The sequence below is a fragment of the Ziziphus jujuba genome, chromosome 7 (genome assembly GCF_031755915.1).
Source record: "Ziziphus jujuba cultivar Dongzao chromosome 7, ASM3175591v1".
In the NCBI taxonomy this organism is placed as follows: Eukaryota; Viridiplantae; Streptophyta; class Magnoliopsida; order Rosales; family Rhamnaceae; genus Ziziphus; species Ziziphus jujuba.
Window position 1 is genome coordinate 10,774,450 of NC_083385.1, and position 15,182 is coordinate 10,789,631.

The 15,182-nt window shown below is 33.4% G+C and overlaps 1 protein-coding gene across 7 annotated transcripts; it reads right to left on the reverse strand.

Moving 5' to 3' along the window:
* Window positions 1–86: 86 nt before the first annotated feature.
* On the reverse strand, window positions 87–11,270 carry LOC107424821 (histone-lysine N-methyltransferase SUVR5). Of its 7 annotated transcripts, none has more exons than XM_048478722.2 (12): window positions 10,534–11,263; window positions 7,310–7,858; window positions 6,774–7,076; window positions 6,469–6,579; window positions 5,819–5,929; window positions 2,328–5,132; window positions 1,808–1,972; window positions 1,580–1,696; window positions 1,350–1,453; window positions 664–801; window positions 478–565; window positions 87–382 (listed from the first exon to the last, which is right to left on the reverse strand). In XM_048478722.2, the coding sequence occupies exons 2-12, from the start codon at window positions 7,790–7,792 to the stop codon at window positions 275–277; spliced, it is 4,533 nt and encodes a 1,510-aa protein (XP_048334679.2). In that variant the 5' UTR covers window positions 7,793–7,858; window positions 10,534–11,263; the 3' UTR covers window positions 87–274. The 7 variants fall into 7 exon arrangements, with proteins under 7 accessions (XP_048334679.2, XP_048334680.2, XP_048334681.2 ...); XM_048478723.2 differs by having other exon boundaries at window positions 1,808–1,969; window positions 10,534–11,261; XM_048478724.2 differs by having other exon boundaries at window positions 7,310–7,762; window positions 10,534–11,260.
* Window positions 11,271–15,182: the final 3,912 nt, after the last annotated feature.

Genomic DNA, 15,182 nt, shown 5'->3' on the forward strand with positions numbered 1-15,182 from the left:
AAAATTAGTAACAACCCATCATGTTATATTCAATTTGTAATTTTTAAAAAAATGTACATATATATATACACGAAATATTTACCAAATGCAACCAAAATTTGTATTTTTTTCAACGGAAAAAAAATTAACTTGTTTCATATAAAAAATAAAACAAATTTTGAAAACAAATAAATATATAAAATATTTATTTTTTTACCCTAATCTAACTGGCCCTCCCCACATTAACAATGAAAACTTTAACGAAATGCTGATTTGTCAAATATGATCAAAAGTTTTAATAAAGGCGGCCACGGCATGTGGAAGCTTCACAGTGGCATGGATATCCTTCTCCAGGCAGCAGCTCATATCGATAGTCGTACGTTAGTTCTTCTCCCAAAGCTATCTGCTCATATAAATAAATAGTGTAAAATAAATCACAAAAATGTAATCGTCTAACAAAAAATAGTACTAAGCCTTAGGAGATAAGAGAGTGCCTACATCTCGATTTGCATACAAACCGATATGCGCATGCTGAAAATCCATGCTTTCCACTAGAACTTGGTGATTCTCAAGATTCGGCGAGCAGCTAAGAAGAATGACACATTTCAAGAGTAAAAAACAAAAAGGAAGATCACAAAGAAATTAAGTCCAAATAAATAGGAGTTTTGACAATTGTTTTCTCACCTATGATTGATGAACCGTGAAACATTTCCGTACTTTGTGGCATCGATTACATATCGGGCCTGTCCTTCAATCAATCTGCTCATATCGTTAATATGAGCGTCGATCTCATATAAATAGCTGCAACCTTCTGTGCCATATCTGATGATCAAAAGGGCTCAAACTTTAGTACAGCTTACATGGACCCTTTATTTCATCATATGCAATATCTATGTCTACAGGACATGGTATGGATATATATTTTGAAAAACAGACAAATCCAGATGCCTAGTCCAGGTAATATAACATCCCTCCTATATTTAGAAATTACAGTAGGATGTCCTATCATACTGGGCTTTAGGAAAAGATTAAATGCTGGATATGAGATTTTCACTTCTAAGTGCAAGCTTAAAATGATGCTTCTGGTATTTCATGAAGAAATCTCATGCTTGTACAGGTTCTAAGATTAGTTATTACATAAAAATATAACAACACTAATCTACATACTTATTTTTTTATATGAAAGTTAAAGAAATCTTTCAAAAAGCTTGGATATTGCGAAAACAACAATGCCCCCATTATTCCTTGTGCTCAAGGAAGCTTCGTGTAATTTACAACAAAATCAGAAAATAGGAAAGCAGGAAAGCAAAAATAAAAAATTAAAATTAAAAAGTAAGACAATCTATTCATGAGAAACTGAAAACCAATACCTTTTGCGCCTCTTGTTAGCTTCCTGCTCATCTAAAACCTCGCCAATGTACTCACACACAAATGTGCCCCGTAGAATGGCTTCACCTGCCCTGACAGCCCATCCCTAAAACCAATATAGAGAGATCAAGAAGAATACTGCAAAGTGCTGCACAGAGACACAGAGAGAGAGAGAGAGAGAGAGAGAGAGAGAGAGAAAGAGAGAGAGAGAGAGGGAGACTGAAAGATTTACCTTTTTTTCTGTTCTATAGATTTCCAGTTTCACTCTAACTCCATTCTGCAAAACCCTATTTGGGCAGTTTTTACTGCAGCTACACCTATCATTACACTCATAAACAAGGTAGCCTTCCTGCATAGTTGGTGAGAAACGAGTTAAATTGCCAGTCATTAACAAATAATCACCATATGTGATGATAAATAATAGGGATGCAAACGGCAGGTGACGCTAGATATAACTTACCTCCAAGATGATCCGTCCTTTATCATCATATGGGAACCTACCGCGCATGGGTTTCCCAAAAATGTCTTTTGCATCTTCATAGTCATTATCAAAAAGGTATACATGATCACATGTTTCAGGACAGCACCTTAGCTGTGGACAGGCACAACCCAACTGCAAACTCTGCTGATAAAAGGAGGGAAAAGACAAAAAAGTTCAAAAAGGAAAGAAAAAGAAATAATATAAACAATATATGTCATAGTTAGACATTTTAATCATTTATGAATACAGAAACATATACCTAGGTTTTTATGGAAATATGCACTTGTGCAGGAAGGGGTGAAAAGTGGAGATATAGCATGGGAAGATGTAATTCATGGAAATGTGCACTAGCGAGGGAAAAATAGATTTAATTTTACCACAATAATATATGGGGGTTAGGTAAAAACAAAGGACAGCATAGGATACAAGATACAGATGAAGGTCAAGATCCAAACTGGATGGTATATTAGACAAAAAACTACTAGTCCTATAAACATACCTCTGTATCAAGAGCAAGGGATTGATCAAGCAACGGTTTTGTAACATAGGTAAAACTCTCCCAAGGCTTGGAATGTCTAGAATTTTGAACCTCACAACTAGCTGCAAGGTGGGGATCAGAATCCACAAGATCATCATCTGCTACACACGCCACTGGAACCAATTCCTGTCCAAAGCTTATATCATCACACAGTACAAAGGCATTATGCATGAATCTTGGTCTCAAGTAGTGTGAATCAATGATATAGTGGCACTCATCCATCTCCCACTTGTCATCCAGAGGATCTGCTGAACATTCAGATCTATGGCCCAGAAAACCACTTGGAAGAGGTCTCAAGGGAGACAACAAAAGTGGATCCTTGAATGCCTTGCATCCTTTAGGACAAATGAACCCATCTTGGTGCCAATCTACTCGGATGTTATGCTCACTGCAGAGCCTGGCTGCCTTCAGATACAAACGCTCTGGCAATACTCCATATTTTTCCTCTAGTGAGGCTTTAAGACTGACTTTGCAGCAGGTGGAGCGTGCAGTAGATATAATATCAAGGTTGTTTGGCCGAGGTTTTGTTTTCTGTATCTCAGAGAACAAAATCTTTGCCACAGCTGAGCATTGAGATTCCACCAAGCTACCAAGATTTTCTGCCTCAGTTACATGAGAAAGCATGCTTATCCCCGCAGTGCTAAGTGACTTTGATGCTTGGATTCGTTTTTTAATAGTAGCAGTTGCCCTGTTCCTGATCCTTAATGATGCAGCTGCCAGACTTTTTTTAAATCTAGGACGGCTAAGCCTCCCAGATTTTAATCTATAAGCATAATACCGTATCCCCCTCTTTGGAGGTCGAGAACTGACCAAGCCTGCTCCCATATGAGCAGCTTGATGGTGTCGACCAAGATCAGGAAGTAAATCGAACTTCAACCCACAAAACCTGCAAATAAACTTTCGGAAACCATTTGTATTCTCAGAGTTATTATCCAGAGAAGCTGAATTGTACAGCTCAAGCTTTGGAGGAGATTCATCACCAGTAGACAGAGCCTGTTGAGTTGCCTTTGAAAGCCTGAAATCAACAGGATGTGCTGAGACCACATGCAACCATAATTCTTCAGTATTCCCAAAATGGCTGCCACAAGGAATACACTGAAGAAGCATACACTGTTCAACAAATTGCACATGATGTCTCTCCTGTACATGAGTTTCAAGTACTTTCTTATTAGTAAAAGAATCAAGACAGATTGCACAGGCATAACCTCTAAATAGCCATTGTGCTTCCTTTTTATGATTGTCCATCCAGTGGTTGCCAAGTGCTTGGTCATCCAAAAACTCCTCTGAGCAAATTTTGCACTTAATTGCTTTTTCATCATCATGGCTACCATCAACCACCAATGGCAACAAAGCTGGTTCTTCCATGACAGAGGAAATTTGTGTGTCTTCATCTGCACTGAAGCCCCAGATCCTTCTGAGTCTCTCCTTTTCGCTGCAAACTAACTTCATAAAGAACTCTCCAACATTAAAATTTTTGGAAGCTTCAGATAGAGCCCACTGAAATTGAACTTCCTTAGGTACTGGGTTTCTTAAGGATAAAATACTTTTAAAGAGCCTGTAGAAAAGCTCACATGCCTGATGTAAATGACACTTTTGCTCCTGTGAGTGGCAGTCCCTCAGAAGATCTACAAACACTTCTTTTGATACTATCCTACTCTTGCCATTCCTTGCACGTTTAAGCCAGCTTGGTAAGTGCTTTTCACAGTATAAAGAATGACGCTTTGGACTTTCCAGACAAGGATTGTTGTTTTCAGGTAAGCAGGAGCCTATGCAGTGCAGGGGCTCTGAGCTATTACAATCTGTAGCAGTATGCTCAACTAAGCTGCTTCTTCCATGGGTATCACCTTCCACGACTGCAAGAGGATCCACTTGGAGTGGGCTTCCTATATCTCCCACTAACACAATCTCTTTGCAATTTGAGGTTTCTAAACTAGGAGCATCCTCTTCATACTTTCTCTTAGGCGTATTCTCTGAAAAATTTGATATTTTCTTAGTTTCATTCTTGGGCCTGTGTTTCTTACAAAATGAGGATCCATGTAGAGATCGATGCTTACATCTAGTACCAAGAACAGTTGTCCCTTCACACATAGGTGTGTCATTAGAGAGAATCCCTTCGGCTCTTGCAGAGTTGCCTATGAAACGGGAGGATAAATGCACACAACAGTAAACATCACCATCGTTAGCCCACCTGACACATTGCCTTCCCTTAGATTCAATATAAGCAATACACTGCCGATTCTTATTTCCTGAATCCAAAGGTCTAGCAGTCACTTCATTGACAGGTGTCAATTCAATATCTTTACTTTGGTTGAACCCAGCATTTTGATCTTCAACTACAATTCCATTCCATTTATCAGCCATATCACCAGGCAACTTCGTTGGTGCCGCCACCTCTTTAAAATCTTCCTCTTTATGAGGTTCTGATGCTAATTTACTAGTATGTACAATGTCTACATTATTAAAAAATCCAGAATCAATTTCAAGGGTTACAGATTGATCTGAACCCCTACTTTCCACCTGGGAAGCATGTGTCTCAGCACGACGAACTTCAAGCTTGGGCCTTTTCCTGCTAACTTGGGGACTTGCAGTTAATGGACTATCATTACTCTGTTGCTGTGATTCTCCACCATTGGTCATGGGATTTGAGGTTGAAAACCACTTCATAACTTCATGTTTCCAGGTTTTCCACTCAGAACCCAATGTGGGCTGGACAGGTGCATCTCTGAGAGAGTGGACTTCATTCCAGAGAATCGAATCATATAACTCCTGAAGCAAAGAAAGGAAGACATCATTAACCAAAAGCTTGAGCAAATCATTCAATGTTAAGATTTTTTCAAATCAAAATGTTTCTATTTAGGAGTTGTTTCTATTCACCATAGTAAGTATGATGGATTAGTTTCATTCCAAATCTAAAGTCGCAAGAAATAGCAGTAACTTCTAACTAGGTGATTAAAGTGCACCAGCTCCTCCACAATTTACAGTAGATCTAGCAGATCAAAATACTACACCCCATCGAGAACAATACCATACAAGGATAAAATACTATGTGATGTCTAATTTTCCAGGGACATGCAAAACTTGTCCCTTTCTAGAACTCATGGTTAGCCCATCTATGACAACTCATTATCTTAAAGCAGTATATATTGTAGTGAATGAATGAAAGGCTGGAAAGAAATTGTAGGATTTTAGGAGAAAGGAATCAAGATGTGAGAATCACGGGATCTTATCAAGTTTCAGGCTTCTTTACAATGAGTTTATAAATATTCCAATTTCTTTGATTTTGTTGAAATGGATGGATATGATGTAGGATGTTAGTTTAGTTTTCGACTATGTAAGACATCTTCTAATCCTCTTAAATTTTTGTAATGTTTTTCAATAAAGTAATGTTTCCTATCAAAAAAATAAAAATATAAAAACAGTGCATGAATAAGCAGCTAAATTGTAAAGTGTACCTCCTTCAGCATTTCAATGGACTCAGCACTATGTGCACTCTGACAATGTTGTACCCAAGACTGATATGAATTCTTTAGCCAGTCACAATTTATATAGCGTTGTAATATCATCTGTAAAGGAAAAACTACATTCTTCAATACCAAGACCCTAAAAACATAGAGGAAATTCTCAACTTATGAAGAACAAGCAAAATAATTCGAGTTTAAGCATAATATCAAATCATGAACTGAAAAGTACCGCTTTTATTTAGAATAAGTCAAATAGAATGGATATAACCACTAAATACATGGACTCAATGCTATATAGTACATTAGACATGCCACTGTCAGCAATCAAGCAAATGAGGTTCCAACAAGATCGAACTAGTACAGGTAAAAGACACAATTAGGAAAACCAGTTTTTCTAAAGCATAACTCAAAAATAAATAAATAAATAAATAAAATTTATAGCAATTATCATAGTTTCACTAGTCATAAGATAGCTTGGACAAAGAGAAGGGCTCAAATCATGTTAAATACAGAAAACAACAACGAATAAATTCGCTAACTACAGACAAAGAGAAGGGCTCAAATCATGTTAAATACAGAAAACAACAACTAAAAAATTTCACTAACTACTACTAGCAGTATCACCAAGGGTAGGAGTTTACACTCTGAAGCTTCAGAAGCATCCTTCCAAGATCAGAATAACCATTACAGCGAGAAGCCTCCATTGCAAACTCCTTCCAGACCAACACATCACGAGCACTCTCTACCAAAGCCTACACAAGTTTAAGCAGATCTTTAGTAAGCAATAAAGAGAATAATAAAGAAAAAAAAATTAAAAAAAAAAGGGGAACAAACAACGAACAAAACAAAAACCATACAAGACAAAGAAACACACCAATAAAGAGAAGAAACACACCAATAAAGAGTAAAAGCTCCATTTGAGAGAAGTGAGCATCAAATCACATACCTCAGTATGAAATTGGTCAACAATATTCAGCATACCAACAGCTAGCTTTTGCATAATAAATCGCCTTGCCACTGTCAAATCTTTTACCATTTTAAGACCAATTTTATGTGTTTTATATGCAATAGGCTGCGGATATTCATTGATTGATCGAACAAGTAGCGTATCTGCCCAAGAATAATTCCTTGTGTGTGGAAAAAATATAACAAAATACTTCTTCCTGTCATGAGTTGGTTTTGCTTTCAAAGTTGATAATGGCCAGTCAGCCCTTGCACATCTGATCCCTGCCTGCCACTTCCCTCTCCACTATACTTGGAGAAATAGTGAAAGGTGAAAATGAAAACAAAATCAGCACATATAATCATCTGCACTGCCACCATATCACTCGTGGTAAAAATTATAAGACTAGAAAAATATATGGTACGTGATGAATATCCTCTAAAGGCAAAGAAAAAATAAAAGAAAAATCCTAAAGATAGTGTAACATTTTGACAGAAAATTACGAAAACAAAATGAAAAGAGAATGAAACAAACAGTACCTTGACCCACAGCGCCACAGATTCATCACCTTCTAGCCATGTGGGCTCTATGAGAGATGACTCTCCATCCCTATTGTTGTTTGGCAATTCACTTTCAATGGTATCTACAATAAGATGACAGTTCTCAGAGGCTAATGAAGATTCTGTGCAGTAATTCTGTGCACTTGCATCATCATCTTCGTATCCATGTGACCCACAAGATAACCTTTGGCCCTCCACCTGACTATCATGAGAAGCTCCATTGCAGTTTCCTTCTGTAGATGGCAATCCATCAACTGTCACTTCAGCTCCACCTTCTCTTTCTAATTGAGGTATTTCCATATTTAGCAATCCATCATCTGCTTTATTTTCTGCCAATTGAGTTTGTTTTCCATTTTCGATACAGTTAGATTCTCCATCATAAACAAAATCTTTCCCTGAACTCTGCTGAGGGCAATCTGATTCTCCAACATACTGAACACCAGAACAAGGAAGCACTTCCATGACTTTATACTTAAAATTGTAATGCCATATGATGTGAATGTAATAATTATTTCCCTATTCACCTCTCTGTTCAAGAAAAGCGCAAACTCATGAAGTCAAAAAAAGAATATAGAACATACTAAAATAAAGTGAGAAGCCAAACATGGAATCAGATATATACTAAATTCTAAATTGAACGAGGAAATGGTAACTGAGCCATTTGCATCTTTGAATTGCCAAAAGTATAAAATATAAACAAACATATAACTCTAAAAAAATTCCCCTTTAAAAGGTTGTATACTTCTAAATTTCCAACCATCTTAAGCAAGTGCCTAACAATCATAATTTTGTTTAACAATGTACTAGTTTACTTCAAAGTCTGTAAACTAGTGTCACCTGTGGTATTATTTAGCATCATAACCTATGTTAAAATAGTCGTTAAGTGACCTGTTGATACAGACAAACCTGGCTCTGATACCAAACTGATGTAGGACAGGTGGGGAAGGAAAGAAAACTGAAAATCAAAAAGTAGGCTCTAGTATCACACTAGAACAATTTTAGAAATCACTCCTAAAATCCCTAGGTATCACACCTAAGTTTGTTTTGCATCACACAAAACCAGAGAAATAACCCTCAGAAAATACTTGTATTATTAATCAACTTCACTAAAAGAGTTACCAAAATCCCTATTTATAACAAAATTAGGAAGCTAAAATAATAGGAAACCTAGTTAAATAAGGAAACTAAATAATAAAATTTCCTAAAAACTTAAGTAAACTAAAATAATAAGAGACTCTAATTAAAATAGGAAACTAAACTAAATTAAAGCTAGTAAGATCCTTAAAGGTCCCAAATAAGCCCATCTTGTCCTAGATCATGCCAAATTAAAATTTGGGCTTTAGAATCTAGTTTTCCTCTTCTTTGATAAGTTTTCAGAGATTGTTTCCATCTTGCATCACCTGTATTTTTTAGCTTAAATCCTTCCGGATAAATCAGGGGAAAAAGCAGAATCATCATTTTAAAAGTGAAAAAAGTATCAAGGCAGTTCAAACTCAATAGAAAAGCAAGATTTCACTGTCTTAAGGATTTCCTAAATGATGTACCAAAAAAGGATTTCCCAAATAACCCTCCTAGTAAATTATTGATATTTGTGCTGTTTGCCACATAACAGGTTATTTACCTAAAAAACTATCTCTATTTTCTCCTCGCTTTTGTTTGTTCCTCCACTTCAACAATGTTGAAGCATTTGCCACAGAAAGCTATCATCTTTTCAACAGAACTAAGCCACAAACCTTCGACTGTAACAAATTTACCATGGTAAGTTGTATGCTTAGAAGATTCAAGTGACATATGCATTTGTTTATAATTAACTATCAGTTAGCTGCAAAATACAGCTATTGGATTCTTGGTATTTTTGCACCAAGAAAACTATTATATTGTGACATATTACCATAGTAAGATTAAAAGATTTAAGTGCCATAAGCATTTACTAATTATATTTTATTAATCAAATGCAAAATTTCAATTATTAGATGCTTTGCATCTGCAGACTAAAACATTATTATTATTATTATTATTATTATTATTATAATAATAATAATATTAACTCACAAATTTTACATACATTCACTGTTTGTAAAGCTTAGATTTTACTATAACTGTTAGCTTATCAATAATCGCCATAAGCACACACAATAGTATAAGTATCCTTCAGGCAGATAATTCTTTTTATATATTATTCCTTCTCCTTAATATTTTTTTAATAAACAAATAAATAAAACTACGGAAACAATATATACGTATATATAAATAATATAAAAGAAAGTAAGCAAAAATTAAGATACTACTATAGGACTCTTTGCTCCTAAAAAAATTATATTTGGTTTCAAGAAAAATAATATATATATATATATATATATTGGACATACATGAAAGAAGATCAAAGCCGGGAAATGTTTGCCTTAAAACAGGAAAACTAATAACAAACAACGGAAACAATTTAACTCAAAAAGCATTCCATAAGGTTAAAACCCAGAATAGGAAACGTCTGTATCAGAACCATTGTGACTGTCAATCAACAGCCAATAAAACTTCATTTTTGAATTGGCTCTAAAAAATATATATATACTTCGACGTTCTCCAAATGACATTTTCAAGGAAAAAAAGGAAATCTCCAAATGACCTAACAAATTCCCCAAATCGTATCTTAGTTATAACCAATAAACCCATAATATGCAACTGCACAGATTAGGAATAACATCTGAGGGGAAAAAAGCCCTAATTTACTAAACCCAGCATAAAGACTCGTTAAAACCCTATACTATCAGCATTAATTGGTGTATATTTATCCACAGCATAGAAAACCCCATGTACGGCGGATCGTGGACATGCAACAAACAAGTTCACCCAGAAAAAATTGAATTAAACAAAACACAAACTCTTAAAAAAATTATGTACCAAATATACAACATAAATGCCAGGAAATCCCTAATAAAAGACCAATTAAAAGTTGGAATCGAAGAGCGTTCACCTTGTCCTTGTTATTACTATTGTTATTTTTTTCAGTACATGTATGTATATTGTTTTTTCGAATATGTTAATAATATGGAAGGGGGTGAGCTAGGTCAGCAAAAAAATTGACTGCAACTGAAAAAAAAAATTAAATTAAAAAAATAAAAATGTGACATACATACAAACAAGGTTATGCCTCAAAGCCAAATTACAGAGATACATAGATACGAAGAGAAATGATAGTAATGTACCTTATAAAGAATGGGGGAGAGTTTTAGACGAAGATCACCTTTTTTTTTTTTAATTTCTTTTTTTTTTTTTTTTTCAAAGGGTGAGAAAAGAAAAAAGGGGTGGTGAAATTTTATGGGTGGGTTTTGATTGGGTTGGTGGGTAATTTGAATATGGTTTTATTTTATTTTTTTGGGTTGGGTAGCTTAGGAGTTATTTGTCTCCCTCAATCTTCCATGCTAGGCTAGTAACACAGATGTAAAAGATGTGTGTTTTTCTGTGACCCCCTTTGTGTTTTTTTTTTTGCTGGTGGGGATTGAGGGAGGTGGGCAGGTCCCGGGTCCAAAAAAAAAAAAAAAAAAATGAAAAAGAAAATTGACCAAATAGGATTAGATGATGAGGATTTGAAGATGTGGGATAAATATTTAGATAGATAGCAAAAAGACGATAGTGGGGTACGATTTTGAAGAAGTGGTCTGGCTGGCTATGGTTGGTTTGGGTTTTGTGGGAAAGAAAATTTAAAAAAAATAAATTAAAAAGAAAAAGACCTAATAAAAGGGGATCTACTACAAATCTTAAAATCTAAACCATAGAGGTTGCGAATTGGAAGACCGACTTGTTTTTTTGTTTTTTTTTTTTTTTTCAACTTTTTTTTCAACTTATATGGTGGAATGGAACTCTTTCTCTCTCTAATCCAAATCTAAATCTAACCGGATTCGTTTCGGGGATGAGAAAGCGCGCTTTCTCTACCTGTTTCCGTAACGTGGCGCGAGGCTTTATGACCAAACACAATTCTAAAATTTTTTTTGTTTTTATTATAATGTGTTTTCTGTATACGTGCCCTCTGGTTTCAAATTTCCAAGTTTTGTTATTTTTATTTTTTTTCTTTTTTTGTTTTGGTTAATGGGATTTCATTTCCAAGTATTAGACATCGAGATGCGATGTGCGCGGTGTACATCGATTTCTTTTACATTTTCGCTTTAGCCCACCGAAAGTTTTATCCGTTGATCTTTTTGCAATTTAGTTCAAAAATTGAGTTTGTGGCTTTTTGAAAATTATAAGCGAGTATTAAAAAGAAATATGATTTCTTTTTTTTTTTTTTTTGGAAATTATATATGGGTCTTTATCATTGTTTTTTAATTATTAGTGGGCTTTCTTCCTTTGAATGCGGGTATTTGTTGAATGTCTACGTTATGATTTTAATTTGGCTTTTGTCCTGAATAATTCAACCCCCAATCTATATTAACTAATATTGGTTATGAAAACATTTTACTTTATTCTTAGGTTTTACTGGATTTATGGATAATAGTAATTTTTTTTTTGGGAATCGTGCATTTGTAGTGGCAATATGATCACCACTCATTAGCTTGGAATACCATATTAAGAAGGACATCAAACTTTTCATTTTGCTTGAAGAAATAAAAAACGAATACGAACCGCATCCATAAAATTCTCAGATAAAATAGGAATGGGAATAATTTGGAATTACTGGTCTTCTTCAGCTACGAGAATATTAACAAATTCAATACCATAATAATAATAATAATAATAATGAAACTACTAAACCAGGTAAAAAAATCTGTATTTCCTTAAATTGATAAATTTAACATAATCCAATCAGACTACTTCTCAAGTTATGGCTTCGATTTTTTTTTTTTCTACCTTTTTCCTTCTTTCATTTTAGTTGCCTCCTAAGGGTCCAATGAAATATTACAGCTATATTAATTAAAATTTTACTAAAATATATATTATTAATATATATAATAAAAATGTTTGCCCATTTTATCTATTAGTAGCTTGTAATGGTTTATATATTTTACCCATTTTAATGAATTAAACCCACTCGACCAGATTGGGCCAAAGGAGCTAATAAACCACTTTATTAGGTTTGACTAATTTTGATTCAAATGGGTCGATGTATGAGATAATATCCATTGAAACTGGAAGGGTGGCTCATATTTAGGGAGGGATGTTAGTGTTCTCAACCACTTTCCAGACCATTCAAGCAAAAAACAATAAAAAATAAAAATAAAAAACCACTTTCCAGACCAATAGAGGCATTAATGCCTTTTGGACCTATACTTTCTGTTTTACATTCAAACTTAATAAATGAAGTCCAAAATCTTCCATGTAAGCAAAAAAGAGAAAAAAAAGTCAAAATTCAGAAAATTAAGGAGATAAACAAGCCCGGTCCAGAAACAAAGCCCAACCTACCATTCTATTGGGACAAAAAAGGGAACAGCCCACCTAACCCCTCCAAATGGCCTGATGGAAGGGTAATTCTAGATGCACCTCGTAAATAACTACATACACTTACATTAGTACATGTCCTCAATTTTTTTAATTTTTTTCATATATATATATATATAATTTTTTTCGAGAGGGTTTTTTTGTTGGCTGAATATTTTTTTTCTTTTGGGAGAGGTTTGGGATATAAGGTCATATTTAACATGTTCTTTCTTTTTATTTTAATTGAATAAGTCCTAGTTAGATAGAACATCTTTAACAGTGTTTTTATTTTAACATAATAAAAAGCACTTTAAAAAATTTTTAAAATAAAAAGAGATTTTATTACCAATTCCAATAATCCCCGTAATTATTATATTTATATTATCATATCATTTCTCTTTGCTCTTCGCATGTAGGTTCAACCTCTTTTATGTTCAATTTGTGTCCTCGTATTGTTAATAATATTTTTAACTTAGGGATATTTTAAAATGTTATGGAAATTATGATAAAACTTCAGAATTATCAACGCATGTTATGAAAATTTTGACTAAAGTGTGATAGAATTGATGTATAAATATATGAATAAAACTTTCCAAGGAAATATTGGATATTTCGATGAAAATTATAATTTTTTTTTTTAACCCTAAATATCCTAATCCATTGAAAAAATGAAAATTTTAAAGAAATATTACGGAAATTATCTACAAAACGAAAACTACCATTCCTCCACACCATTGCGCTTATATAGTATATACAGTTGCCTCTGCAACAAACAAATTCAACAAGTTTTGTTGGAAGGCAAAAACAAACTTTATAGGAAAGAAAGAATAAAAAGGAATTATAAAATTTTATGAGGGTTGGAGTCTAAAAGGTATTAGTTGGATAAAGATCATTAAACTAAAGATCATTCTTGTACTTTACCAAATTTATAAATGGAGTATTTCTCTTTTCTCTATTTCTATACAATTTCATTTAAAATAGAAATTTTAACAGTGAAATGTAAAAATATAGTTATATATATATATGATTATTATTATGCATATGTACTTCTTGTTATGTCATATGCCTATTATTAAATTTCTATGACAATGTTATGCAAAACATGCAATGTTTTTTTTTTAGTATAGTTGTATACTTCATCATTTCTCAACTCCAATGAATAATTTTCATTTACTTACAAAATTAACAATCCTAGAGTGTTAATAATTTTTGAATACTCAATTGGAAATTTCCAATTATAGTTGATAATTGGATGCACAAGAGCTTTATGCTTGAATCATCAATCATTACTCTCAAAATCCATCCACAATGACTTGATGAGAAATGTACAAATGTGGTTATGCATGTATAAGCATTGTTGGATATATGTGCTTGTTATTACGTATGTATCCTCGTTGTAACATTTATATGACGATGCTATGCAAAATATGCAATAATCTTTTCAACACAGTCACATACCCCACTATTTCTCATTACAATAATTATCCCATTTTATCCTATCTTATTTCGAAGGTTAATATAGCAATTACAAAATACCAGGCGATCTATAGTTTAAAAACATGAAATATGCTAAAATACTGCTAACCTATTAAAGTCAAACAAAATATGTCAATTCAGGTCGGACATATTTTATTTAGTTTTTCCATCATTAACCATAAAAAAAAAAAAAAAAAAGGTAAGGTGGTTCTATTTCAACAAAAGACCCACGTCCAAATTCTATTGCTTGGGGTCCGCAATCCTGTGCAATTTTTTTTTATTATTATTATTATTTTTTTTTTGTCCTTAAAGGTAGAAATTGCTGCACATTCATATGCTGATGTATGGTTGTAGCCCCTTTGAAATTTTTATTTTAAATTTTTATTTATTTATTTATTTTTTTTAAGTTTTCCAAGTGCTCTTATCAACTAAAAGGAAAGTTAAGTAACTAATAATTAAAAATACAGGGAAAAAAACAAAAAAAAGGAAAGAAAGAAAGAAAGAAAAGAAAGGGAAGCTTATTGTCCCTGAACAATTAGAGTTCATCAGTTAATTTTCAAATCTACACAGGTTTATTAGCTGAATAGGACTCTAGAAAGGAGAAGAGGAATATAGTTTAATTAATTTGAACAAATACAATTTTTAAACGTTCTATATATATATATATATATATTTTTTTTTTTTGGGTAAATAGAAATTTGTTTGGTCAATTACATTACTTTGATAATTTCTTTTAAAAGTAAATTATAATAATTTATTTTCTTTTTCTTAGAAAAAAAACAGATAAACGTGCTTGTATAATCTTATGTAATTAAAGAAACCCGTTCAGAAAATCATGATTAAAATCCTATGGCTATGCTAAATGACCCAAATTCCAATAAAAACCCAATATATTTCATTTCCCTTAGTTAGGTGGCCTTTTTCACTTCCGGTTTTAAAATGGCAGGTCAACTTCTAATGTGACATT

Excerpts from the sequence above, each read along its gene's own strand:
- LOC107424821 (XM_048478722.2), bottom strand. The coding sequence starts at position 7,792 with ATGGAAGTGCTTCCTTGTTCTGGTGTTCAGTATGTTGGAGAATCAGAT. Across the intron at positions 1,454-1,579 it reads TCTATAGAACAGAAAAAAAG|GGATGGGCTGTCAGGGCAGG; the intron begins GTAAATCTTTCA and ends TATTGGTTTTAG. Across the intron at positions 802-1,349 it reads GCTAACAAGAGGCGCAAAAG|ATATGGCACAGAAGGTTGCA; the intron begins GTATTGGTTTTC and ends TTTGATCATCAG.